The following is a 25,962-nucleotide window of genomic DNA, read 5'->3' as shown; positions in this document are numbered from 1 at the left end:
GCATTGAATGCATCAATTCAACACAGGACCTGCAAGTCCTCCTCCCCCCTTGTCTCCACCTCCCCTCCTCCTCCCCCCCCCCCCCCCCCCACCCCCTCCTGCAAACTATGCAGACTGATGCTGTCATCCATCATCTTCTGGGGGTGTATGGAACAAGCTGTCAGATGAGGTAGTTGAAACATAGAAAATAGGTGCAGGAGGAGGCCATGTGGCCCTTCGAGCCAGCACCACCATTCATTGTGATCATCCCCAATCAATAACCCGTGCCTGCCTTCTCCCCATATCCCTTGACTCCACTAACCCCTAGAGCTCTATCTAACTCTCTCTTAAATCCATCCAGTGATTTGGCCTCCACTGCCCTCTGTGGCAGGGAATTCCACAAATTCACAACTCTCTGGGTGAAAATGTTATTTCTCACCTTAGTCTTAAATGGCCTTCTCTTATTCTAAGACTGTGGCCCCTGGTTCTGGACTCGCCCAACATTGGGAACATTTTTCCTGCATCTAGCTTGTCCAGTCCTTTTATAAGTTTCTATAAGATCCCCCCTCAATCTTCTAAACTCCAGTGAATACAAGCCTAAGCTTTTCAATCTTTCCTCATATGACAGTCCCGCCATCCCAGGGATCAATCTCATGAACCTATGCTGCACTGCCTCAATCACAAGGATGTCCTTCCTCAAAATTAGGGAGGCAGGTGCTATCCCAGCGTTTAAGAAACAGTTAGTTATGTACATGGATAGGACAGGTTTGGAGGGATATGGACCAAATGCAGGCAGGTGGGACTAGTGTAGCTGGGAACTGTTGGCCGGTGTAGGTGAGTTGGTCCGAAGGGCCTGTTTCCACACTGTATCACTCTCTCTCAACTATTGGTTAATTGCAGAGCAGTGCAGCACCTCATATTCCACCTGACTTGCTTGCAACACAACAGTATGATCAGTGAAGATAGACACAAAATGCTGGGTTAACTCAGCGGATCAGGCAGCATCTCTGACTCTGGAGACCAGCATCTGCACGTCTGTTTCCCTGCTGTATCTTTAAACTAAAACTTTAAAACTAACTAAACTATGAACAAAGAACTTTGGACATTTGCACTAGTATTTGTTTTTCTTTTCTTGGTTGTTATTTATTGTTTTTTGTTTAATATGTTATCTATGAGTATTGTGCTTACAGGCCTGTTATGCTGCTGTTGGTAAGAATGTCATCTTGACTCTTGTGACCAGGCATTTGACATGACTAATGATACAACTATAGGTAGTTCGGCTAAAACGCAATAGTTGTTTTCTTAAGAAGCTTCAAGCTATAGGAAAAATGCTTTATAAAAACAATCATGTCAATGGCAATTAAGGAGTTACGAGCGAGGGAGTTTCGGGGTTTGGAAAACAAAATTTTTCCTCTACCTTCTAGATTTTCAACAAAAGGTAGTTTAATAGCTACAAGAATGTTGTGTCTAATTATGGTAAGCTCTGCCTTAACCCTATTTCAGTAACTCCTCCCCAAGGTCCAGACTATATTTTTCTCCAATCAAGCCCTTTTGCACCAATTCCCAGTCAATAAACTATCCCATACCAATAACCATGAGATAAGATCATATTTCCAAGAACTGGTTGTTTTAACAAAATCTGGGTCAAAGGTTGAAATGGTCTTGGTTCAAGGTATTCATCACAATGGGCCAGGCATACCTGTGCAGACAGGCAGAATATTCAGCTTACGAGAGTTGACATTGGAATTGCATTAGAATTGTAGCAAAGAGTTTTCGTACCATTATTCCCCACAGAATTAACAAACTCAAATCTTAATGTTAATAGCCTGAGGCTTCAAATTGGCTGCAGGGAGGAGAATAGAGATGGGAGTGGGGTAAGTGTCAAGAGTTGAAACAAGGCATAAAAGGAAGCAAAGTGCCGAAGTATCTCAGCAAGTCATGCGTTCTCTCTGGAGAACATGGATATGTGTTGTTTCAGCTCAGGACTGTGACTATCCATGTTCGTCAGTGATGCTGCAACTCACTAAGTTACTTTAGCACATATGCATATGAAATGTCTAAATAATGGTCCCAACCCAAAATGACACTGAACCATGTTCTCCAGACATGCTGCCCAAACCACTAGGTCACCATACCTCTGCATCTCTCACGGATTAGATATGCATACAAATAGTCGAGATGAGTCCGTAACCAAAATGTCACATAACCAGGTTCTCCAGAGACGCTGCCCAGCCCATTGAGTTACTCCAGCATTTAGTTTCTCTTTGATTGTAAACCACCATCTGCAGTTCCTTGTGTCAAATAGAAACACCACTACATGGTTAAACTTCAAGAGGCTGTTTATTGGTAAAAAGCCACCTTAGAAAACATGATATATAAACAAAGCTATACAAAGTAAAACCACCAAGTAGAACAATTAAAAATAATGTACAGAAGGCAACATATACAACAGTAATCCAAGAAGATACCAAAAGCCCCGATGGGTTACCCCCCACCATCAAAATGTTTTGAACACAAATTTCAAATAATTACAAAAGAGTTCAGGAATGTCCTCAGGAAACTAGGAGGTCAGTGCCATTAGTTTAAGTTCAATATGTTCTGATAATGTTTGTTGGCTTTCAATCCACCTCCTCAATGGTGGGCCCTGAGGAAGCGGTGTCCCGGGCCTGATCTCGTCATGACTCTCCCGGGGCCGCTCCTTGGGAAAGTTTGGCAATGACGGGACGGCAGACTTTCTCCAGCTCTTTCTGCTGGTGCTGAAACTCCTCGACCTCTGCCGTCTGATTCTTCTCCAGCCACGATATCGTCTGGTTGCACCGGTCAACCACCGCCCTCTCGTCCTCATCGCTGACCTTACTCGCCACCTTCTCATCGGCCATCGTGCTCTTCACGTTGTAGGCGTAGGACTCCAGGGAGTTCTTGGCTGCGACCTTCTCCCTCTGCATTTCATCCTCATTCTTGTACTTCTCTGCATCTTGAACCATTCGGTCAATCTCCTCCTTGCTCAGCCGGCCCTTGTCGTTGGTGATGGTGATCTTGTTTGTCTTGCCAGTGCTCTTGTCAGCGGCAGACACGTTGAGGATGCCATTGGCGTCGATGTCGAAGGTCACCTCGATCTGGGGCACTCCACGAGGGGCAGGTGGGATGCCGCTCAAGTCAAACTTGCCCAGGAGGTTGTTGTCCTTGGTCATGGCCCTCTCGCCCTCGTATACCTGAACGAGGACGCCAGGCTGGTTGTCAGTGTAGGTGCTGAAGATCTGGGTCTGCTTGGTGGGAATGGTGGTGTTCCTCTTGATGAGTGTGGTCATGACACCGCCCGCCGTCTCCAGACCCATGGACAGAGCAGCAACGTCCAGGAGCAGCAGATCCTGGACGTTCTCCGACTTGTCCCCCATCAGAATGGCCGCTTGGACAGCCGCCCCGTAGGCCACCGCCTCGTCAGGGTTGATGCTCTTGTTCAGCTCCTTGCCGTTGAAGAAATCTTGCAGCATCTTCTGGATCTTGGGGATGCGGGTGGAGCCGCCGACCAGGACAATCTCATGGACCTGAGACTTGTCCAACTTGGCATCTCTCAAGGCTTTCTCCACCGGCTCCAGCGTGCCTCGGAGCAGGTCAGCGTTCAGTTCCTCAAACCGAGCCCTGGTGATCGAGGTGTAGAAGTCAATGCCCTCAAACAGAGAGTCGATCTCAATACTGGCTTGGGTGCTGGAAGACAAGGTTCTCTTAGCTCTCTCGCAGGCTGTCCGCAGCCTCCTCACCGCCCTCTTGTTCGGGCTAATGTCCTTCTTGTTTTTCCGCTTGAACTCCTCAATGAAGTGGCTGACCATGCGATTGTCAAAGTCCTCTCCACCCAGGTGGGTGTCGCCGGTGGTGGACTTCACTTCAAAGATACCGTCATCGATGGCGAGGATGGACACGTCGAAGGTGCCGCCACCCAGGTCAAAGATGAGGACATTGCGCTCTCCACTGCCCTTCTTGTCCAGGCCGTAGGCAATGGCACCTGCAGTTGGTTCGTTGATGACACGCAGGACATTGAGACCAGCGATCACGCCGGCATCTTTGGTTGCCTGCCGCTGGGAGTCATTGAAGTAAGCGGGCACGGTGACAACAGCATTGGTGACATTGTAGCCCAGGTAAGCCTCGGCCACCTCCTTCATCTTGGTCAGCACCATGGAGGAGATCTCCTCCGGGTAGAAGGTTTTATTCTCCCCCTTGTACTCCACCTTCACCTTGGGCTTCCCAGCGTCGCTCACCACCTGGAAGGGCCAGTGCTTCATGTCGGCCTGGACCACGGGGTCGTCGAACCTCCTCCCGATGAGCCTCTTGGCGTCGAAGACGGTGTTGGACGGGTTCATGGCCACCTGGTTCTTGGCAGCGTCGCCGATGAGCCTCTCGGTGTCGTTGAAGGCCACGTAGCTGGGGGTGGTGCGGTTGCCCTGGTCGTTGGCGATGATTTCCACCTTGCCATGTTGGAAGACGGCGACACATGAGTAGGTGGTGCCCAGGTCGATGCCGATGGCTGTCCCCTTGGATCCTGGCATCTCTGGTTCTCGACAAAGTTTGTCTTCAGATTCCTGTCTTCAGTCGCAGTCGTTGCTTTTTCCACTTTTCCTTCCACTTCTTCTTTTCCTTCCTCTTCTTCTCTTCCTTCTTTAGCTTCTGCTTTCTTTCCGATAGTTCTTTCCTTCTTTCTCTCTCTGTCCCGCTGCAAGTTGCTCGAACAACCAGCCACCAGCTCCTTATATACCTTGAGCGTCCCAGATGTGGGCAGCGCTGCGCTGGGCTCGACCAATGGGAGGAGGCGCCGGTGAGTCACCGCCAGAACGTTGGAGAACGTTCTGAAGCAATTGACCAATCGTAGGGGAGACCGGCGCCGCCGGGGGCGGGGATTCGCCGGGACCTGTCGGCCAATGAGGTTAGACTCCCCGAACCACCAGCCAATGGCGGGGGTTGGACCCGCGCAAGACCCGCCCACGCTTGGATTGACGGCGCCGCCGGCCAATGGGAGAGCGTGTCGGTGATCTCATCGACGAATGCAGGAAGCTGCTGGGGGCGGCGGCTTTAGATTGAGCGAGAAAGTTCTGTAAAGTTCGGGAAAGTGGCAGAAAGTTCCGGAGAGTGGCCAGAAAGTGCTGGAAAGTTGTTGTGTGGGTGGGAGCGGGGGTGGTGCAGGAATGTTACACATTTTTGATATTGTAAAAATCAAGCCTGTAATTTATCCCATCAGATTAAGCATAACAATAACTTTAATCTGATACCGAATTCACGTTAATGTCTTCAGTATTAAAAAAGTTATGGTCCTTTTCATACTGGGAAATTAGCATCTTGCTCCCTATTGCTTTTCCATCAACTTAACACAGAAGCTGAGATGGATGTCAGTCGATTGACATAAAAGCCCATAGATTTCTTAACAAATTAGAGAACAGAATGAAATTGTCAGTCATTGTAGATTGAAGTATTCTGAAACAAATATGATACATCTTACTTGGATGACATGAAATTAAAGCATATAATTAGTGAGAAACATAGAAAATATGTACAGGCCATCGGGCCTTACAATACAATACAATACAATTTATTTGTGGTTTGGACCCCGTTGAGGTCCAAACGAAATGTCGTTTCTGCAGTCATACATACAAAACGAGAAAGACCCAAGACACAACACAATTTACACAAACATCCTTCATAGCGCATCTTCTCCTCGCTGTGAAGGAAGGCAAAAAAACCCATATCGAGTCTGCCCTGCCATTCAATATGATCAAGGCTGATCATCCAACTCAGTATCCTGTACCTGCCTTCTCTCCATACCCCCCTGATCCCTTTAGCCACAAGGGCCCCATCTAACTCTCTCTTAAATATAGCCAATGAACTGGCCTCAACTACCTTCTGTGGCAGAGAATTCCACAGATTCACCACTCTCTGTGTGAAAAATGTTTTTTCATCTCGGTCCTAAAAGACTTCCCCCTTATCCTTAAACTGTGACCCCTTGTTCTGGACTTCCCCAACATCGGGAACAATCTTCCTGCATCTAGCCTGTCCAACCCCTTAAGAATTTTGTAAGTTTCTATAAGGTCCCTCCTCAATCTTCTAAGGTTACCCAATTGTAGATTAGTAGTTCCCTAACTGTAGCCTCCCTTTGATCTGGTATTTTGTTGGTTCACATGCTTGGTCAATGGTGTTTTATCATTAATATTTTATTATTATTAATGTTTAGTGTTTTCTGAGTCATTCGTAACTGTCACTGTATGTCATGTTGTTGCTTGTGGGTGGATCACCAAGGCAAATTCCTTGTATGGGAATACTTGGCCAATAAACTTACTTACTTACTTATTTACTTACTTAATTACAAATTGGCCGTTGTGACGGAAATAGTAATAAACACCCAGACTTCCTTAAAAAATCAAAAATGTGATATTCTCAAGATCAGAACTTTAATATTATTGTAACGTTAAAACAAATAGTAAATACTCAACAAAAAAAGCATGTTCATCAGTGTCATCAAATCAATGAAATTCATCTAAATCCAATTACTAGATCTAAACATCTCATTCTTAAAAGGCTAAAAATATAATTTTTTTTTAAAAATAGACAAAAACACAAAATGTAGACTAGTTACATGTTCTTATGAGATGATTGTGTAAACAAATAATGAATTTAGTTATCTTGAGAGTGCTTTGTGATAGATCGGAATGTGGCCGCTGCCATGATAAGCCCCGCTATATAGGCAGGCAAGACATGGCCGATATCGGGGCCTAAATAACATACCTTGAATCATCAGATTAAAATGAAACTACACCAAGAAGCAAGGTAAGATGTTAAATAAATAAGATAACTTTTGTTTTGTCCTGATGTGGAAGTCCTTGATGTTGATTTTGATCCGAGATGTTGAAGGCGTTAGAAGTCGCGTTTAAATTCAATCCACTGATGCAATCGTCCAGCAGCTTTTTTTAAAACGGGAACAGAAGCGCAGAACGAATTTTCTTTATCAACTTGTAAGTCCGAGCAAATACCTCTTTGACAACCAATACAAACCTGAATTTTAATCCGTCCCCCACAGCCTCCGGAATCGCCTACCACTGCCTCCGGAATCGCACGCACAGGCAGTGGCAGAACTGGAGCGCCGCTGATGGTAGGTTTTGTAACAACGGTAGGTGGTGGGGGTGTGGGTTGGGGTGGTGGTGCGCCGAGGGGGAGGGGGGGGGGGGGGGTCGAAGACTCCCCGACACAATAGTGGGAAGCAACCATGGGGAACATCGGGGGACCAATAGAGCGTCCCTCGTAGCCAGGGTCCAGAGGGCAAGGAGCACCGCCACTTGACCTAGGGGTCCGCAGGGACAGAAGTGGCACCACTGTCAGTGACCGAAGGACTGGTGACGGGATATTGGGAGAGAGCAGGGCCGAAGATGCCCTGGTTGGGTTGATCCTTGGCCTGGCCAAGCTGGCCATCCTCGAGTCACGGCGCCAGGCGGAAGAGGGCTTTGCCCGAGCCTGGATGCGTGCCCCTTTCCCGGGGTTACGTCCGCGCCCGGGTGGTGTTGGAGAGGGTGATGTTATTTGTAACATAGTTGTTTGTAATTTAATGTCTGAATAGTTTGGTGATTCTGTAATGTGGTGGTGGGTGTGTCACCACGGTTTTGTGCTTAAAAAAAAAATTGTATCATGTTGGAATTTAAATAAATTATTTTTTTGATATGAAAAAAAGGGGGACATTTAGGTTCTTCATCTCCAAAGGGGTTCAGAGAGCAGTCAGAGAGAATTGTGCCAACTTCACCAAGAATGGAGACACATTCCAGACTGACGCATTTTAAGCATGTGACCTTTGTCAGCCATAAAACTACGCGTTAAGGGGTTTATTATGGGTAGTCAGTTCAAAATATGTTTCGCAAAGGAGTTCAAGTGATAGAACAGAAGGGCTGTGGTGGGTAAATAGTACTTGTAGGCTTGCTCAATGGCCACAGCTGTACACGTTCAATTAGTTTAATAGTACTGCGAGGTATTTCGGAAAGCAGGGAACTTAATTGACATGTTTCCTTCAAAGTAAGGATTAATATCGCAAGCACAAAAACAGGAAAAACAAGGAATCGCAGAAGGTCTCCATCCATTTTTCCCACTGTCGTGTCCCTCTCCCCTCATCTGACACCTTTTGATCTCCTTTGCGTCCCTGGGCTTTGTCACTTACTCTTGTGGAGCTGGCAATCACCACCTTCCCTCATGCCTTCCCTGCAACCGCCTAGCAATTAAGATAGACAATAACCATGAGATCAGATAATGGTCTCAAAGAACTGGTTGTTTTAACAAAATTTGGGTCAACAGGTTGAAATGGTCTTGGTTCAAGATAGCCATTACAATGGGCCAGGCATACCTGTGCAGACAGGCAGAATATTCAGCTTACGAGAGCTGACATTGGTTTACCTTAGAATGGTAGCAAAGAGTTTTCATACCATCGTTCTCCACAGAATTAACAAATTCAAATCATAATGGTAATAGCCCGAGGCTTCAAATTGGCTGCTGGGAGGAGAATAGAGATGGGAGTGGGGGAAGTGTCAAGAGTTGAAGCAAGACATGAGAGGAAGCAAAGTGCCGAAGTATCTCAGCAAGTCATGCGTTCTCTCTGGAGAACATGGATAGGTGTTGTTTCAGCTCAGGACTGTGACTATCCATGTTCGTCAGTGATGCTGCAACTCACTAAGTTACTTTAGCACATATACATATGAAATGTCTAAATAATGGTCCCAACCCAAAATGACACTGAACCATGTTCTCCAGACATGCTGCCCAAACCACTAGGTCACCATACCTCTACATCTCTCACGGATTAGATATGCATACAAAGAGTCGAGATGAGTCCGTAACCAAAATGTGACATAACCAGGTTCTCCAGAGATGCTGCCCAGCCCATTGAGTAACTCCAGCATTTAGTTTCTCTTTTATTGTAAACCACCATCTGCAGTTCCTCGTGTCAAATAGAAACATCACTACATGGTTAAACTTCAAGAGGCTGTTTATTGGTAAAAAGCCACCTTAGAAAACATGATATTTAAACAAAGCTATACAAAGTAAAACCACCAAGCAGAACAATTAAAAATAATGTACAGAAGGCAACATATACAACAGTAATCCAAGAAGATACCAAAAGCCCCGATTGGACTTTGAGCCCCCACCATCAGAATGTTTTAAACACAAATTTCAAATAATTACAAAAGAGTTCAGGAATGACCTCAGGAAACTAGGAGGTCAGTGCCATTAGTTTAAGTTCAATATGTTCTGATGATGTTTGTTGGCTTTCAATCCACCTCCTCAATGGTGGGCCCTGAGGAGGCGGTGTCCCGGGCCTGATCTCGGCATGACTCTCCCGGGGCCGCTCCTTGGGAAAGTTTGGCAATGACGGGACGGCAGACTTTCTCCAGCTCTTTCTGCTGGTGCTGAAACTCCTCGACCTCCGCCGTCTGATTCTTCTCCAGCCACGATATCGTCTGGTTGCACCGGTCAACCACCGCCCTCTTGTCCTCATCGCTGACCTTACTCGCCACCTTCTCATCGGCCATCGTGCTCTTCACGTTGTAGGCGTAGGACTCCAGGGAGTTCTTGGCTGCGACCTTCTCCCTCTGCATTTCATCCTCATTCTTATACTTCTCTGCATCTTGCACCATTCGGTCAATCTCCTCCTTGCTCAGCCGGCCCTTGTCGTTGGTGATGGTGATCTTGTTTGTCCTGCCAGTGCTCTTGTCAGCGGCAGACACGTTGAGGATACCATTGGCGTCGATGTCGAATGTCACCTCGATCTGGGGCACTCCACGAGGGGCAGGTGGGATGCCGCTCAAGTCAAACTTGCCCAGGAGGTTGTTGTCCTTGGTCATGGCCCTCTTACCCTCGTACACCTGAACGAGGACGCCAGGCTGGTTGTCAGTGTAGGTGCTGAAGATCTGGGTCTGCTTGGTGGGAATGGTGGTGTTCCTCTTGATGAGTGTGGTCATGACACCGCCCGCCGTCTCCAGACCCATGGACAGAGCAGCAACGTCCAGGAGCAGCAGATCCTGGACGTTCTCCGACTTGTCCCCCATCAGAATGGCCGCTTGGACAGCCGCCCCGTAGGCCACCGCCTCGTCAGGGTTGATGCTCTTGTTCAGCTCCTTGCCGTTGAAGAAATCTTGCAGCATCTTCTGGATCTTGGGGATGCGGGTGGAGCCGCCGACCAGGACAATCTCATGGACCTGAGACTTGTCCAACTTGGCATCTCTCAAGGCTTTCTCCACCGGCTCCAGCGTGCCTCGGAGCAGGTCAGCGTTCAGTTCCTCAAACCGAGCCCTGGTGATTGAGGTGTAGAAGTCAATGCCCTCAAACAGAGAGTCGATCTCAATACTGGCTTGGGTGCTGGAAGACAAGGTTCTCTTAGCTCTCTCGCAGGCTGTCCGCAGCCTCCTCACCGCCCTCTTGTTCGGGCTAATGTCCTTCTTGTTTTTCCGCTTGAACTCCTCAATGAAGTGGCTGACCATGCGATTGTCAAAGTCCTCTCCACCCAGGTGGGTGTCGCCGGTGGTGGACTTCACTTCAAAGATACCGTCATCGATGGCGAGGATGGACACGTCGAAGGTGCCGCCACCCAGGTCAAAGATGAGGACATTGCGCTCTCCACTGCCCTTCTTGTCCAGGCCGTAGGCAATGGCACCTGCAGTTGGTTCGTTGATGACACGCAGGACATTGAGACCAGCGATCACGCCGGCATCTTTGGTTGCCTGCCGCTGGGAGTCATTGAAGTAAGCGGGCACGGTGACAACAGCATTGGTGACACTGGTGCCCAGATAAGCCTCGGCCACCTCCTTCATCTTGGTCAGCACCATGGAGGAGATCTCCTCCGGGTAGAAGGTTTTATTCTCCCCCTTGTACTCCACCTTCACCTTGGGCTTCCCAGCGTCGCTCACCACCTGGAAGGGCCAGTGCTTCATGTCGGCCTGGACCACGGGGTCGTCGAACCTCCTCCCGATGAGCCTCTTGGCGTCGAAGACGGTGTTGGACGGGTTCATGGCCACCTGGTTCTTGGCAGCGTCGCCGATGAGCCTCTCGGTGTCGTTGAAGGCCACGTAGCTGGGGGTGGTGCGGTTGCCCTGGTCGTTGGCGATGATTTCCACCTTGCCATGTTGGAAGACGGCGACACACGAGTAGGTGGTGCCCAGGTCGATGCCGATGGCTGTCCCCTTGGATCCTGGCATCTCTGGTTCTCGACAAAGTTTGTCTTCAGATTCCTGTCTTCAGTCGCAGTCGTTGTTTTTTTCCTCTTTCCACTTCTTCTCTTCCTTCTACTTCTCTTCCTTCTTTAACTTCTGCTTTCTTTCCGATAGTTCTTTCCTTCTTTGTCTCTCTGTCCCGCTGCAAGTTGCTCGAACAACCAGCCACCAGCTCCTTATATACCTTGAGCGGCCCAGATGTGGGCGGCGCTGCGCTGGGCTCGACCAATGGGAGGAGGCGCCGGTGAGTCACCGCCAGAACGTTGGAGAACGTTCTGAAGCAATTGACCAATCGCAGGGGAGGCGGGCGCCGCCGGGGGCGGGGATTCGCCGGGACCTGCCGGCCAATGAGGTTAGACTCCCCGAACCACCAGCCAATGGCGGGGGTTGGATACGCACAAGACCCTCCCACGCTTTGATTGACGGCGCCGGCGGCCATTGGGCGAGCGTGGCGGTGATCTCATCGGCGAATGCAGGAAGCTGCTGGGGGCGGCGGCTTTAGATTGAGCGTGAAAGTTCTGCAAAGTTCGGGAAAGTGGCAGAAAGTTCCGGAGAGTGGCCAGAAAGTGCTGGAAAGTTGTTGTGTGGGTGGGAGCGGGGGTGGTGCAGGAATGTTACACATTTTTGATATTGTAAAAATCAAGCCTGTAATTTATCCCATCAGATTAAGCATAACAATAACTTTAATCTGCTACCGAATTCACGTTAATGTCTTCAGTATTAAAAACGTTAAGGTTCTTTTCATACTGGGAAATTAGCATCTTGCTCCCTATTGCTTTTCCATCAATTTAACACAGAAGCTGAGATGGATGTCAGTCGATTGACATAAAAGCCCATAGATTTCTTAACAAATTAGAGAACAGAATGAAATTGTCATCATTGTAGATTGAAGTATTCTGAAACAAATATGATACATCTTACTTGGATGATATGAAATTAAAGCATATAATTAGTGAGAAACATAGAAAATATGTACAGGAGTAGAGGCCATTCGGGCCTTACAATACAATACAATACAATACAATTTATTTGTCGTTTGGACCCCGTTGAGGTCCAAACGAAATGTCGTTTCTGCAGTCATACATACAAAACGAAAAAGACCCAAGACACAACACAATTTACACAAACATCCTTCACAGCGCATCTTCTCCTCGCTGTGAAGGAAGGCAAAAAAAAAAAAACACATCGAGCCTGCCCTGCCATTCAATATGACCAAGACTGATCATGCAACTCAGTATCCTGTACCTGCCTTCTCTCCATACCCCCCTAATCCCTTTAGCCACAACGGCCCCATCTAACTCTCTCTTAAATATAGCCAATGAACTGGCCTCAACTACCTTCTGTGGCAGAGAATTCTACAGATTCACCACTCTCTGTGTGAAAAATGTTTTTTCTCATCTCGGTCCTAAAAGACTTCCCTCTTATCCTTAAACTGTGACCCCTTGTTCTGGACTTCCCCAACATCGGGAACAATCTTCCTGCATCTAGCCTGTCCAACCCCTTAAGAATTTTGTAAGTTTCTATAAGGTCCCCCCTCAATCTTCTAAGGTTACCTAATTGTAGATTAGTAGTTACCTAACTGTAGCGTCCCTTTGATCTGGTATTTTGTTGGTTCACATGCTTGATCAATGGTGTTTTATCATTAATATTTTATTATTATTAATGTTTAGTGTTTTCTGAGTCATTCGTAGCTGTCACTGTATGTCATGTTGTTACTTGTTGGCGGAGCACCCAGGCTAATTCCTTGTATGTGAATACTTGGCCAATAAACTTACTTACTTACTTATTTAATTAATTACAAATGGACCGTTGTGACGGAAATAGTAATAAACACCCAGACTGCCTTAAAAAAATCAAAAATGTGATATTATCAAGATCAGAACTTTAATATTATTGTAACGTTAAAACAAACTGTAAATACTCAACAAAAAAAGCATGTTAATCAGTGTCATCAAATCAATGAAATTCATCTAAATTCAATTACTAGATCTAAACATCCCATTCTTAAAAGGCTAAAAATATATTTATTAAAAAATAGACAAAAACACAAAATATAGACGAGTTACATGTTCTTATGAGATGATTGTGCAAACAAATAATGAATTTAGTTATCTTGAGAGTGCTTTGTGATAGATCGGGATGTGGCCGCTGCCGTGATAAGCCCCGCTATATAGGCAGGCAAGACATGGCCGATATCGGGGCCTAAATAACATACCTTGAATCATCAGATTAAAATGAAACTACACCAAGAAGCAAGGTAAGATGTCAAATAAATGAGATAACTTTTGTTTTGTCCTGATGTGGAAGTCCTTGATGTTGATTTTGATCCGAGATGTTGAAGGCGTTAGAAGTCGCGTTTGACTTCAATCCACTGATGAAATCGTCCAGCAGCTTTTTTTAAAATGGGAACGGAAGCGCAGAACGAATTTTCTTTATCAACTTGTAAGTCCGAGCAAATACCTCTTCGACAACCAATACAAACCTGAATTTTAATCCGTCCCCCACAGCCTCCGGAATCGCCTACCACAGCCTCCGGAATCGCACCCACAGGCAGTGGCAGATCTGGAGCGCCGCTGATGGTAGGTTTTGTAACAACGGTAGGTGGAGGGGGTGTGGGTTGGGATGGTGGGGGTGGTGGTGGTGGTGGTGGTGGTGTGTGTGGGTGTGGGGGTGGGGGGGGGGGGGGGGGGGGGGATGGAGGGCTGTCAAAGACTCCCCGACACACTGGTGGGAAGCAACCATGGGGAACATCGAGGGACCAATAGAGCGTCCCTTGTAGCCAGGGTCCAGAGGGCAAGGAGCACCGCCACTTGACCTAGGGGTTCGCAGGGACATGAGTGGCACCGCTGTCAGTGACCGAAGGACTGGTGACGGGATCTTGGGAGTGAGCAGGGCCGAAGATGTCCTGGTTGGGTTGATCCTTGGCCTGGCCAAGCTGGCCATCCTCGAGTCACGGCGCCAGGCGGAAGAGAGCTTTGCCCGAGCCTGGATGCGTGCCCCTTTCCCGGGGTTACGTCCGCGCCCGGGTGCTGTTGGAGAGGGTGATGTTATTTGTAAGATAGTTGTTTGTAATTTAATGTCTGAATAGTTTGGTGATTCTGTAATGTGGTGGTGGGTGTGTCACCACGGTTTTGTGTGTTTTTTTATAAATTTGTATCATGTTGGAATTTAAATAAATTATTTTTTTGATATGAAAAAAAGGGGGACATTTAGGTTCTTCATCTCCAAAGGGGTTCAGAGAGCAGTCAGAGAGAATTGTGCCAACTTCACCAAGAATGGTGACACATCCAGACTGACGCATTTTAACCATGTGACCTTTGGCAGCCATAAAACTACGTGTTAAGGGGTTTATTATAGGTAGTCAGTTCCAAATGTTTCGCAAAGGAGTTCAAGTGATAGAACAGAAGGGCTGTGGTGGGTAAATAGTACGTAGGCTTGCTCAATGGGCACAGCTGTACACGTTCAATTAGTTTAATAGTACTGTGAGGTATTTCGGAAAGCAGGGAACTTAATTGACATGTTTCCTTCAAAGTAATGATTACTACCGCAAGCAAAAAAACAGGAAAAACAAGGAATCGCAGAAGGTCTCCATCCATTTCTCCCACTGTCGTGTCCCTCTCCCCTCATCTGACACCTTTTGATCTCCTTTGCATTCTTGGGCTTTGTCACTTACTCTTGTGGAGCTGGCAATCACCACCTTCCCTCATGCCTTCCCTGCAACCGCCTATCAATTAAGATAGACAATAACCATGAGATCAGATCATGGTCTCCAAGAACTGGTTGTTTTAACAAAATTTGGGTCAAAAGGTTGAAATGGTCTTGGTTCAAGATAGCCATTACAATGGGCCAGGCATACCTGTGCAGACAGGCAGAATATTCAGCTTACGAGAGCTGACATTGGTTTACCTTAGAATTGTAGCAAAGAGTTTTCATACCATCGTTCTCCACAGAATTAACAAATTCAAATCATAATGGTAATAGCCCGAGGCTTCAAATTGGCTGCTGGGAGGAGAATAGAGATGGGAGTGGGGGAAGTGTCAAGAGTTGAAGCAAGACATGAGAGGAAGCAAAGTGCCGAAGTATCTCAGCAATTCATTCGTTCTCTCTGGAGAACGGACGATGCGGTCTCCCAGGTCTTGCACACCGCTCTCTCCCATCTGGACAGCCAGAAGGGGGGCTACGTGAGGATGCTGTTCATAGACTACAGTTCAGCCTTCAACACGATAGTCTCCACCAGACTGGCCGGGAAGCTAATGGAATTGGGGCTCAACACCTCCCCGTGTGCCTGGGTCCTGGACTTTCTCACCGCCAGGCCACAGGTAGTCGAGATGGGAGGGAATACATCGGAGTCCCTCACCCTGAGCACAGGATCGCCCCAGGGTTGCGTCCTCAGCCCCCTATTGTACTCCCTGTACACACATGACTGTGTGGCTAGGTTCCGCTCCAATTCAATAATTAAGTTTGCTGATGACACTTTGGTGGTGGGCCTGATCTCAGACAACGATGAGAAGGCCTACCGGGAGGAGGTGGCTGATCTAGCACTCTGGTGCCAGGATAACAGCCTCCTCTTGAACATCAAAAAAACGAAGGAGCTGATCATGGACTTTAGGAGGGCACATCATCCGAGGACGTACACTCCATTGAGGATAAATGGGGATCCTGTGGATAGGGTGAACTGTTTTAAATATCTGGGAGTCCACATCTCTGAGGATATGACATGGGCATCACAAGCCTCAGCACTCGTGAGTAAGGCAAGGCAGCGCCTTTACCACCTCAGGCAAATGAGGAAATTCAGAGTGTCTCCGAGGATCCTCCAGTGCTTCTACGCAGCGGCGGTGGAAAGCATCTTCTCCAGGAACATTACCATCTGGTTTGGGAATTGCTCTGCCAAGGACACGAAGGCTCTACAGAGAGAAGTGCGTTCGACCGAACGCACTATGGGAACTTCACTCACCCCCCTGCAGGAACTGTACAACAGGAGGTGCAACTCAACAGCAAATAAAATCACGAGACCCCTTCCACCCCTGCAACGGACTGTTCCAGCTGCTACGGTCAGGCAAACATCTCCGTTGCCATGCGGCGAGAACGGAGAGGTTGAGAAGGAGTTTCTTCCCAGAGGCAATTCGGACTGTAAACGCCTATCTCACCAGGGACTAACTCTACAGAACGTTTTTCCTTCCATTATTTATTATGTAAAAGAATATGTGTGTTATGATTGTGTTTATAATTTGTTTGGTTGTTTTGTTGTTTGGCTTTTTGCACAAAGGTCCGCGAGCATTGCCTATTTAATTTCACTGCACATCTCGTATGTGTATGTGACAAATAAACTTGACTTGAGATGGGAGTGGGGGAAGTGTCAAGAGTTGAAGCAAGACATGAGAGGAAGCAAAGTGCCGAAGTATCTCAGCAAGTCATGCGTTCTCTCTGGAGAACATGGATATGTGTTTTTTCAGCTCAGGACTATGACTATCCATGTTCGTCAGTGATGCTGCAACTCACTAAGTTACTTTAGCACATACGCATATGAAGTGTCTAAAGAAGGGCCCCAACCCAAAATGACACTGAACCATGTTCTCCAGACATGCTGCCCAAACCACAATGTCACCATAGCTCTGCATCTCTCACGGATTAGATATGCGTACAAAGAGTCGAGATGAGTCCGTAACCAAAATGTCACCTAACCAGGTTCTCCAGAGATGCTACCCAGCCCACTTGAGTTACTGCAGCATTTAGTTCCTCTTTGATTGTAAACCACAATCTGCAGTTCCTTGTGTCAAATAGAAACACCACTACATGGTTAAACGTCAAGAGGCTGTTTATTGGCAAAAAGCCACCTTAGAAAACATGATATTTAAACAAAGCTATACAAAGTAAAACCACCAAGTAGAACAATTAAAAATAATGTACAGAAGGCAACATATACAACAGTAATCCAACAAGATACCAAAAGCCCCGATGGGTTACCCCCCCACACTCAAATTGTTTTTTATCACAAATTTCAAATAATTACAAAAGAGTTCAGGAATGTCCTCAGGAAACTAGGAGGTCAGTGCCATTAGTTTAAGTTCAATATGTTCTGATGATGTTTGTTGGCTTTCAATCCACCTCCTCAATGGTGGGCCCTGAGGAAGCGGTGTCCCGGGCCTGATCTCGGCATGACTCTCCCGGGGCCGCTCCTTGGGAAAGTTTGGCAATGACGGGACAGCAGACTTTCTCCAGCTCTTTCTGCTGGTGCTGAAACTCCTCGACCTCTGCCGTCTGATTCTTCTCCAGCCACGATATCGTCTGGTTGCACCGGTCAACCACCGCCCTCTTGTCCTCATCGCTGACCTTACTCGCCACCTTCTCATCGGCCATCGTGCTCTTCACGTTGTAGGCGTAGGACTCCAGGGAGTTCTTGGCTGCGACCTTCTCCCTCTGCATTTCATCCTCATTCTTATACTTCTCTGCATCTTGCACCATTCGGTCAATCTCCTCCTTGCTCAGCCGGCCCTTGTCGTTGGTGATGGTGATCTTGTTTGTCCTGCCAGTGCTCTTGTCAGCGGCAGACACGTTGAGGATGCCATTGGCGTCGATGTCGAAGGTCACCTCGATCTGGGGCACTCCCCGAGGTGCAGGTGGGATGCCGCTCAAGTCAAACTTGCCCAGGAGGTTGTTGTCCTTGGTCATGGCCCTCTCGCCCTCGTACACCTGAACGAGGACGCCAGGCTGGTTGTCAGTGTAGGTGCTGAAGATCTGGGTCTGCTTGGTGGGAATGGTGGTGTTCCTCTTGATCAGTGTGGTCATGACACCGCCCGCCGTCTCCAGACCCATGGACAGAGCAGCAACGTCCAGGAGCAGCAGATCCTGGACGTTCTCCGACTTGTCCCCCATCAGAATGGCAGCTTGGACAGCCGCCCCGTAGGCCACCGCCTCGTCAGGGTTGATGCTCTTGTTCAGCTCCTTGCCGTTGAAGAAATCTTGCAGCATCTTCTGGATCTTGGGGATGCGGGTGGAGCCGCCGACCAGGACAATCTCATGGACCTGAGACTTGTCCAACTTGGCATCTCTCAAGGCTTTCTCCACCGGCTCCAGCGTGCCTCGGAGCAGGTCAGCGTTCAGTTCCTCAAACCGAGCCCTGGTGATTGAGGTGTAGAAGTCAATGCCCTCAAACAGAGAGTCGATCTCAATACTGGCTTGGGTGCTGGAAGACAAGGTTCTCTTAGCTCTCTCGCAGGCTGTCCGCAGCCTCCTCACCGCCCTCTTGTTCGGGCTAATGTCCTTCTTGTTTTTCCGCTTGAACTCCTCAATAAAGTGGCTGACCATGCGATTGTCAAAGTCCTCTCCACCCAGGTGGGTGTCGCCGGTGGTGGATTTCACTTCAAAGATACCGTCATCGATGGCGAGGATGGACACGTCGAAGGTGCCGCCACCCAGGTCAAAGATGAGGACATTGCGCTCTCCACTGCCCTTCTTGTCCAGGCCGTAGGCAATGGCACCTGCAGTTGGTTCGTTGATGACACGCAGGACATTGAGACCAGCGATCACGCCGGCATCTTTGGTTGCCTGCCGCTGGGAGTCATTGAAGTAAGCGGGCACGGTGACAACAGCATTGGTGACACTGGTGCCCAGGTAAGCCTCGGCCACCTCCTTCATCTTGGTCAGCACCATGGAGGAGATCTCCTCCGGGTAGAAGGTTTTATTCTCCCCCTTGTATTCCACCTTCACCTTGGGCTTCCCAGCGTCGCTCACCACCTGGAAGGGCCAGTGCTTCATGTCGGCCTGGACCACGGGGTCGTCGAACCTCCTCCCGATGAGCCTCTTGGCGTCGAAGACGGTGTTGGACGGGTTCATGGCCACCTGGTTCTTGGCAGCGTCGCCGATGAGCCTCTCGGTGTCGTTGAAGGCCACGTAGCTGGGGGTGGTGCGGTTGCCCTGGTCGTTGGCGATGATTTCCACCTTGCCATGTTGGAAGACGGCGACACAGGAGTAGGTGGTGCCCAGGTCGATGCCGATGGCTGTCCCCTTGGATCCTGGCATCTCTGGTTCTCGACAAAGTTTGTCTTCAGATTCCTGTCTTCAGTCGCAGTCGTTGTTTTTTTCCTCTTTCCGCTTCTTCTCTTCCTTCTACTTCTCTTCCTTCTTTAACTTCTGCTTTCTTTCCGATAGTTCTTTCCTTCTTTCTCTCTCTGTCCCGCTGCAAGTTGCTCGAACAACCAGCCACCAGCTCCTTATATACCTTGAGCGGCCCAGATGTGGGCGGCGCTGCGCTGGGCTCGACCAATGGGAGGAGGCGCCGGTGAGTCACCGCCAGAACGTTGGAGAACGTTCTGAAGCAATTGACCAATCGCAGGGGAGACCGGCGCCGCCGGGGGCGGGGATTCGCCGGGACCTGCCGGCCAATGAGGTTAGACTCCCCGAACAACCAGCCAATGGCGGGGGTTGGATACGCACAAGACCCGCCCACGGTTTGATTGACGGCGCCGGCGACCAGTGGGCGAGCGTGTCGGTGATCTCATCGGCGAATGCAGGAAGCTGCTGGGGCCGGCGGCTTTAGATTGAGCGAGAAAGTTCTGTAAAGTTCGGGAAAGTGGCAGAAAGTTCGGGAGAGTGGCCAGAAAGTGCTGGAAAGTTGTTGTGTGGGTGGGGGCGAGGGTGGTGCAGGAATGTTACACATTTTTGATATTGTAAAAATGAAGCCTGTAATTTATCCCATCAGATTAAGCATAACAATAACTTTAATCTGATACCGAATTCACGTTAATGTCTTCAGTATTAAAAAAATTAAGGCCCTTTTCATACTGGGAAATTAGCATCTTGCTCCCTATTGCTTTTCCATCAACTTAACACAGAAGCTGAGATGGATGTCAGTCGATTGACATAAAAGCCCATAGATTTCTTAACAAATTAGAGAACAGAATGAAATTGTTAGTCATTGTAGATTGAAGTATTCTGAAACAAATATGATACATCTTACTTGCATGACATGAAATTAAAGCATATAATTAGTGAGAAACATAGAAAATATGTACAGGAGTAGAGGCCATTCGGGCCTTACAATACAATACAATACAATTTATTTGTCGTTTGGACCCCGTTGAGGTCCAAACGAAATGTCGTTTCTGCAGCCATACATACAAAACGAAAAAGACCCAAGACTCAACACAATTTACACAAACATCCTTCATAGCGCATCTTCTCCTCGCTGTGAAGGAAGGCAAAAAAAAACACATCGAGCTTGCCCTGCCATTCAATATGATCAAGGCTGATCATGCAACTCAGTATCCTGTACCTGCCTTCTCTCCATACCCCCCTGATCCCTTTAGCTACAACGGCCCCATCTAACTCTCTCTTAAATATAGCCAATGAACTGGCCTCAACTACCTTCTGTGGCAGAGAATTCCACAGATTCACCACTCTCTGTGTAAAAAATGTTTTTTCTCATCTCGGTCCTACAAGACTTCCCCCTTATCCTTAAACTGTGACCCCTTGTTCTGGACTTCCCCAACATCGGGAACAATCTTCCTGCATCTAGCCTGTCCAACCCCTTAAGAATTTTGTAAGTTTCTATAAGGTCCCCCCTCAATCTTCTAAGGTTACCTAATTGTAGATTAGTAGTTGCCTAACTGTAGCCTCCCTTTGATCTGGTATTTTGTTGGTTAACATGCTTGATCAATTGTGTTTTATCATTAATATTTTATTATTATTAATGTTTAGTGTTTTCTGAGTCATTCGTAACTGTCACTGTATGTCATGTTGTTCCTTGTGGGTGGAGCACCAAGGCAAATTCCTTGTATGTGAATACTTGGCCAATAAACTTACTTACTTACTTACTTACTTACTTACTTACTTACTTACTTACTTACTTACTTAATTACAAATTGGCCGTTGTGACGGAAATGGTAATCAACACCCAGACTGCCTTAAAAAAAAATCAAAAATGTGATATTCTCAAGATCAGAACTTTAATATTATTGTAACGTTAAAACAAATAGTAAATACTCAACAAAAAAGCACGTTCATCAGTGTCATCAAATCAATGAAATGCATCTAAATTCAATTACTAGATCTAAACATCCCATTCTTAAAAGGCTAAAAATATAATCTTTTTTTTTAAATAGACAAAAACACAAAATATAGACGAGTTACATGTTCTTATGAGATGATTGTGCAAACAAATAATGAATTTAGTTATCTTGAGAGTGCTTTGTGATAGATCGGAATGTGGCCGCTGCCATGATAAGCCCCGCTATATAGGCAGGCAAGACATGGCCGATATCGGGGCCTAAATAACATACTTTGAATCATCAGATTTAAATGAAACTACACCAAGAAGCAAGGCAAGATGTTAAATAAATGAGATAACTTTTGTTTTGTCCTGATGTGGAAGTCCTTGATGTTGATTTTGACCCGAGATGTTGAAGGCGTTAGAAGTCGCGTTTGACTTCAATCCACTGATGCATTCGTCGAGGAACTTTTTTTAAAAACGGGAACGGAAGCGCAGAACGAATTTTCTTTATCAACTTGTAAGTCCGAGCAAATACCTCTCCGACAACCAATACAAACCTGAATTTTAATCCCTCCCCCACAGCCTCCGGAATCGCCTACCACTGCCTCCGGAATCGCACCCACAGGCAGTGGCAGATCTGGAGCGCCGCTGATGGTAGGTTTTGTAACAACGGTAGGTGGTGGTGGTGTGGGTTGGGGTGGTGGTGCGCCGAGGGGGGGGGGGGGTCGAAGACTCCCCGACACACTAGTGGGAAGCAACCATGGGGAACATCGGGGGACCAATAGAGCGTCCCTTATAGCCAGGGTCCAGAGGGCAAGGAGCACCGCCACTTGACCTAGGGGTCCGCAGGGACAGAAGTGGCACGACTGTCAGTGACCGAAGGACTGGTGACGGGATCTAGGGAGTGAGCAGGGCCGAAGATGTCCTGGTTGGGTTGATCCTTGGCCTGGCCAAGCTGGCCATCCTCGAGTCACGGCGCCAGGAGGAAGAGAGCTTTGCCCGAGCCTGGATGCGTGCCCCTTTCCCGGGGTTACGTCCGCGCCCGGGTGGTGTTGGAGAGGGTGATGTTATTTGTAACATAGTTGTTAGTAATTTAATGTCTGAATAGTTTGGTGATTCTGTAATGTGGTGGTGGGTGTGTCACCACGGTTTTGTGTTTTTTTTTTTTAATTTGTATCATGTTGGAATTTAAATAAATTATTTTTTTGATATGAAAAAAAGGGGGACATTTAGGTTCTTCATATCCAAAGGGGTTCAGAGAGCAGTCAGAGAGAATTGTGCCAACTTCACCAAGAATGGTGACACATTTCAGACTGACACATTTTAAGCACGTGACCTTGGTCAGCCATAAAACTACGTGTCAAGGGGTTTATTATAGGTAGTCAGTTCCAAATATGTTTCGCAAAGGAGTTCAAGTGATAGAACAGAAGGGCTGTGGTGGGTAAATAGTACTTGTAGGCTTGCTCAATGGCCACAGCTGTACACGTTCAATTAGTTTAATAGTACTGTGAGGTATTTCGGAAAGCAGGGAACTTAATTGACACGTTTCCTTCAAAGTAAGGATTACTACCGCAAGCAAAAAACAGGAAAAACAAGGAATCGCAGAAGGTCTCCATCCATTTCTCCCACTGCCGTGTCCCTCTCCCCTCATCTGACACCTTTTGATCTCCTTTGCATCCCTGGGCTTTGTCACTTACTCTTGTGGAGCTGGCAATCACCACCTTCCCTCATCCCTTCCCTGCAACCACCTATCACTTAAGATAGACAATAACCATGAGATCAGATAATGGTCTCAAAGAACTGGTTGTTTTAACAAAATTTGGGTCAAAAGGTTGAAATGGTCTTGGTTCAAGATAGCCATTACAATGGGCCAGACATACCTGTGCAGACAGGCAGAATATTCAGCTTACGAGAGCTGACATTGGTTTACCTTAGAATTGTAGCAAAGAGTTTTCATACCATCGTTCTCCACAGAGTTAACAAACTCAAATCTTAATGTTAATAGCCTGAGGCTTCAAATTGGCCGCTGGGAGGAGAATAGAGATGGGAGTGGGGGAAGTGTCAAGAGTTGAAGCAAGGCATGAGAGGAAGCAAAGTGCCGAAGTATCTCAGCAAGTCATGCGTTCTCTCTGGAGAACATGGATAGGTGTTGTTTCAGCTCAGGACTATGACTATCCATGTTCGTCAGTGATGCTGCAACTCACTAAGTTACTTTAGCACATATGCATATGAAGTGTCTAAATAAGGGTCCCAACCCAAAATAACGCCCGACCATGTTCTCCAGACATGCTGCCCAAACCACTAGGTCACCATGCCTCTGCTTCTCTCACGGATTAGATATGCATACAAAGAGTCGAGATGAGTCCGTAACCAAAATGGCACATAACCAGGTTCTCCAGAGACGCTGCCCAACTCATTGAGTTACTCCAGCATTTAGTTTCTCTTTTATTGTAAACCACAATCTGCAGTTCCTTGTGTCAAATAGAAACACCACTACATGGTTAAACTTCAAGAGGCTGTTTATTGGTAAAAAGCCACCTTAGATATCATGATATATAAACAAAGCTATACAAAGTAAAACCACCAAGTAGAACAATAAAAAATAATGTACAGAAGGCAACATATACAACAGTAATCCGACAAGATACCAAAAGCCCCGATGGGTTACCCCCCCCCACCATCAAAATGTTTTAAACACAAATTTCAAATAATTACAAAAGAGTTCAGGAATGTCCTCAGGAAACTAGGAGGTCAGTGCCATTAGTTTAAGTTCAATATGTTCTGATGATGTTTGTTGGCTTTCAATCCACCTCCTCAATGGTGGGCCCTGAGGAAGCGGTGTCCCGGGCCTGATCTCGGCATGACTCTCCCGGGGCCGCTCCTTGGGAAAGTTTGGCAATGACAGGACGGCAGACTTTCTCCAGCTCTTTCTGCTGGTGCTCAAACTCCTCGACCTCCGCCGTCTGATTCTTCTCCAGCCACGATATCGTCTGGTTGCACCGGTCAACCACCGCCCTCTTGTCCTCATCGCTGACTTTACTCGCCACCTTCTCATCGGCCATCGTGCTCTTCACGTTGTAGGCGTAGGACTCCAGGGAGTTCTTGGCTGCGACCTTCTCCCTCTGCATTTCATCCTCATTCTTATACTTCTCTGCATCTTGCACCATTCGGTCAATCTCCTCCTTGCTCAGCCGGCCCTTGTCGTTGGTGATGGTGATCTTGTTTGTCCTGCCAGTGCTCTTGTCAGCGGCAGACACGTTGAGGATGCCATTGGCGTCGATGTCGAATGTCACCTCGATCTGGGGCACTCCACGAGGGGCAGGTGGGATGCCGCTCAAGTCAAACTTGCCCAGGAGGTTGTTGTCCTTCGTCATGGCCCTCTCACCCTCGTACACCTGAACGAGGACGCCAGGCTGGTTGTCAGTGTAGGTGCTGAAGATCTGGGTCTGCTTGGTGGGAATGGTTGTGTTCCTCTTGATGAGTGTGGTCATGACACCGCCCGCCGTCTCCAGACCCATGGACAGAGCAGCAACGTCCAGGAGCAGCAGATCCTGGACGTTCTCCGACTTGTCCCCCATCAGAATGGCCGCTTGGACAGCCGCCCCGTAGGCCACCGCCTCGTCAGGGTTGATGCTCTTGTTCAGCTCCTTGCCGTTGAAGAAATCTTGCAGCAGCTTCTGGATCTTGGGGATGCGGGTGGAGCCGCCGACCAGGACAATCTCATGGACCTGAGACTTGTCCAACTTGGCATCTGTCAGTGCATTCTCCACTGGATCCAGCGTGCCTCGGAGCAGGTCAGCGTTCAGTTCCTCAAACCGAGCCCTGGTGATTGAGGTGTACAAGTCAATTCCCTCAAACAGAGAGTCGATCTCAATACTTGCTTGGGTGCTGGAAGACAAGGTTCTCTTAGCTCTCTCGCAGGCTGTCCGCAGCCTCCTCACCGCCCTCTTGTTCGGGCTAATGTCCTTCTTGTTTTTCCGCTTGAACTCCTCAATGAAGTGGCTGACCATGCGATTGTCAAAGTCCTCTCCACCCAGGTGAGTATCGCCGGTGGTGGACTTCACTTCAAAGATACCGTCATCGATGGCGAGGATGGACACGTCGAAGGTGCCGCCACCCAGGTCAAAGATGAGGACATTGCGCTCTCCACTGCCCTTCTTGTCCAGGCCGTAGGCAATGGCACCTGCAGTTGGTTCGTTGATGACACGCAGGACATTGAGACCAGCGATCACGCCGGCATCTTTGGTTGCCTGCCGCTGGGAGTCATTGAAGTAAGCGGGCACGGTGACAACAGCATTGGTGACACTGGTGCCCAGGTAAGCCTCGGCCACCTCCTTCATCTTGGTCAGCACCATGGAGGAGATCTCCTCCGGGTAGAAGGTTTTATTCTCCCCCTTGTACTCCACCTTCACCTTGGGCTTCCCAGCGTCGCTCACCACCTGGAAGGGCCAGTGCTTCATGTCGGACTGGACCACGGGGTCGTCGAACCTCCTCCCGATGAGCCTCTTGGCGTCGAAGACGGTGTTGGACGGGTTCATGGCCACCTGGTTCTTGGCAGCGTCGCCGATGAGCCTCTCGGTGTCGTTGAAGGCCACGTAGCTGGGGGTGGTGCGGTTGCCCTGGTCGTTGGCGATGATTTCCACCTTGCCATGTTGGAAGACGGCGACACAGGAGTAGGTGGTGCCCAGGTCGATGCCGATGGCTGTCCCCTTGGATCCTGGCATCTCTGGTTCTCGACAAAGTTTGTCTTCAGATACCTGTCTTCAGTCGCAG

General features: G+C 48.0%; 4 protein-coding genes across 4 annotated transcripts; all 4 read right to left on the bottom strand.

Moving 5' to 3' along the window:
• Window positions 1–2,300: 2,300 nt before the first annotated feature.
• Window positions 2,301–4,615, bottom strand: LOC129695210 (heat shock cognate 71 kDa protein-like). Its single transcript, XM_055631985.1, has one exon. The coding sequence runs from the start codon at window positions 4,518–4,520 to the stop codon at window positions 2,655–2,657; it is 1,866 nt and encodes a 621-aa protein (XP_055487960.1). The 5' UTR covers window positions 4,521–4,615; the 3' UTR covers window positions 2,301–2,654.
• A 4,347-nt stretch (window positions 4,616–8,962) lies between these two features.
• LOC129695207 (heat shock cognate 71 kDa protein-like) lies at window positions 8,963–11,334 on the bottom strand. Its single transcript, XM_055631983.1, has one exon. It carries the CDS (start codon window positions 11,184–11,186, stop codon window positions 9,264–9,266), a length of 1,923 nt encoding a protein of 640 aa, XP_055487958.1. The 5' UTR covers window positions 11,187–11,334; the 3' UTR covers window positions 8,963–9,263.
• Window positions 11,335–16,998: 5,664 nt separating this feature from the next.
• LOC129695204 (heat shock cognate 71 kDa protein-like) lies at window positions 16,999–19,383 on the bottom strand. The gene has a single exon (XM_055631980.1). It carries the CDS (start codon window positions 19,218–19,220, stop codon window positions 17,298–17,300), a length of 1,923 nt encoding a protein of 640 aa, XP_055487955.1. The 5' UTR covers window positions 19,221–19,383; the 3' UTR covers window positions 16,999–17,297.
• Window positions 19,384–23,834: 4,451 nt separating this feature from the next.
• LOC129695205 (heat shock cognate 71 kDa protein-like) lies at window positions 23,835–25,962 on the bottom strand. Its single transcript, XM_055631981.1, has one exon. It carries the CDS (start codon window positions 25,911–25,913, stop codon window positions 23,991–23,993), a length of 1,923 nt encoding a protein of 640 aa, XP_055487956.1. The 5' UTR covers window positions 25,914–25,962; the 3' UTR covers window positions 23,835–23,990.

This window comes from Leucoraja erinacea, unplaced genomic scaffold (genome assembly GCF_028641065.1).
Source record: "Leucoraja erinacea ecotype New England unplaced genomic scaffold, Leri_hhj_1 Leri_98S, whole genome shotgun sequence".
Taxonomy (NCBI): Eukaryota; Metazoa; Chordata; class Chondrichthyes; order Rajiformes; family Rajidae; genus Leucoraja; species Leucoraja erinaceus.
The sequence above is the reverse complement of the archived record's forward strand: the minus strand, read 5'-3'. Positions and strand labels throughout refer to the sequence as shown.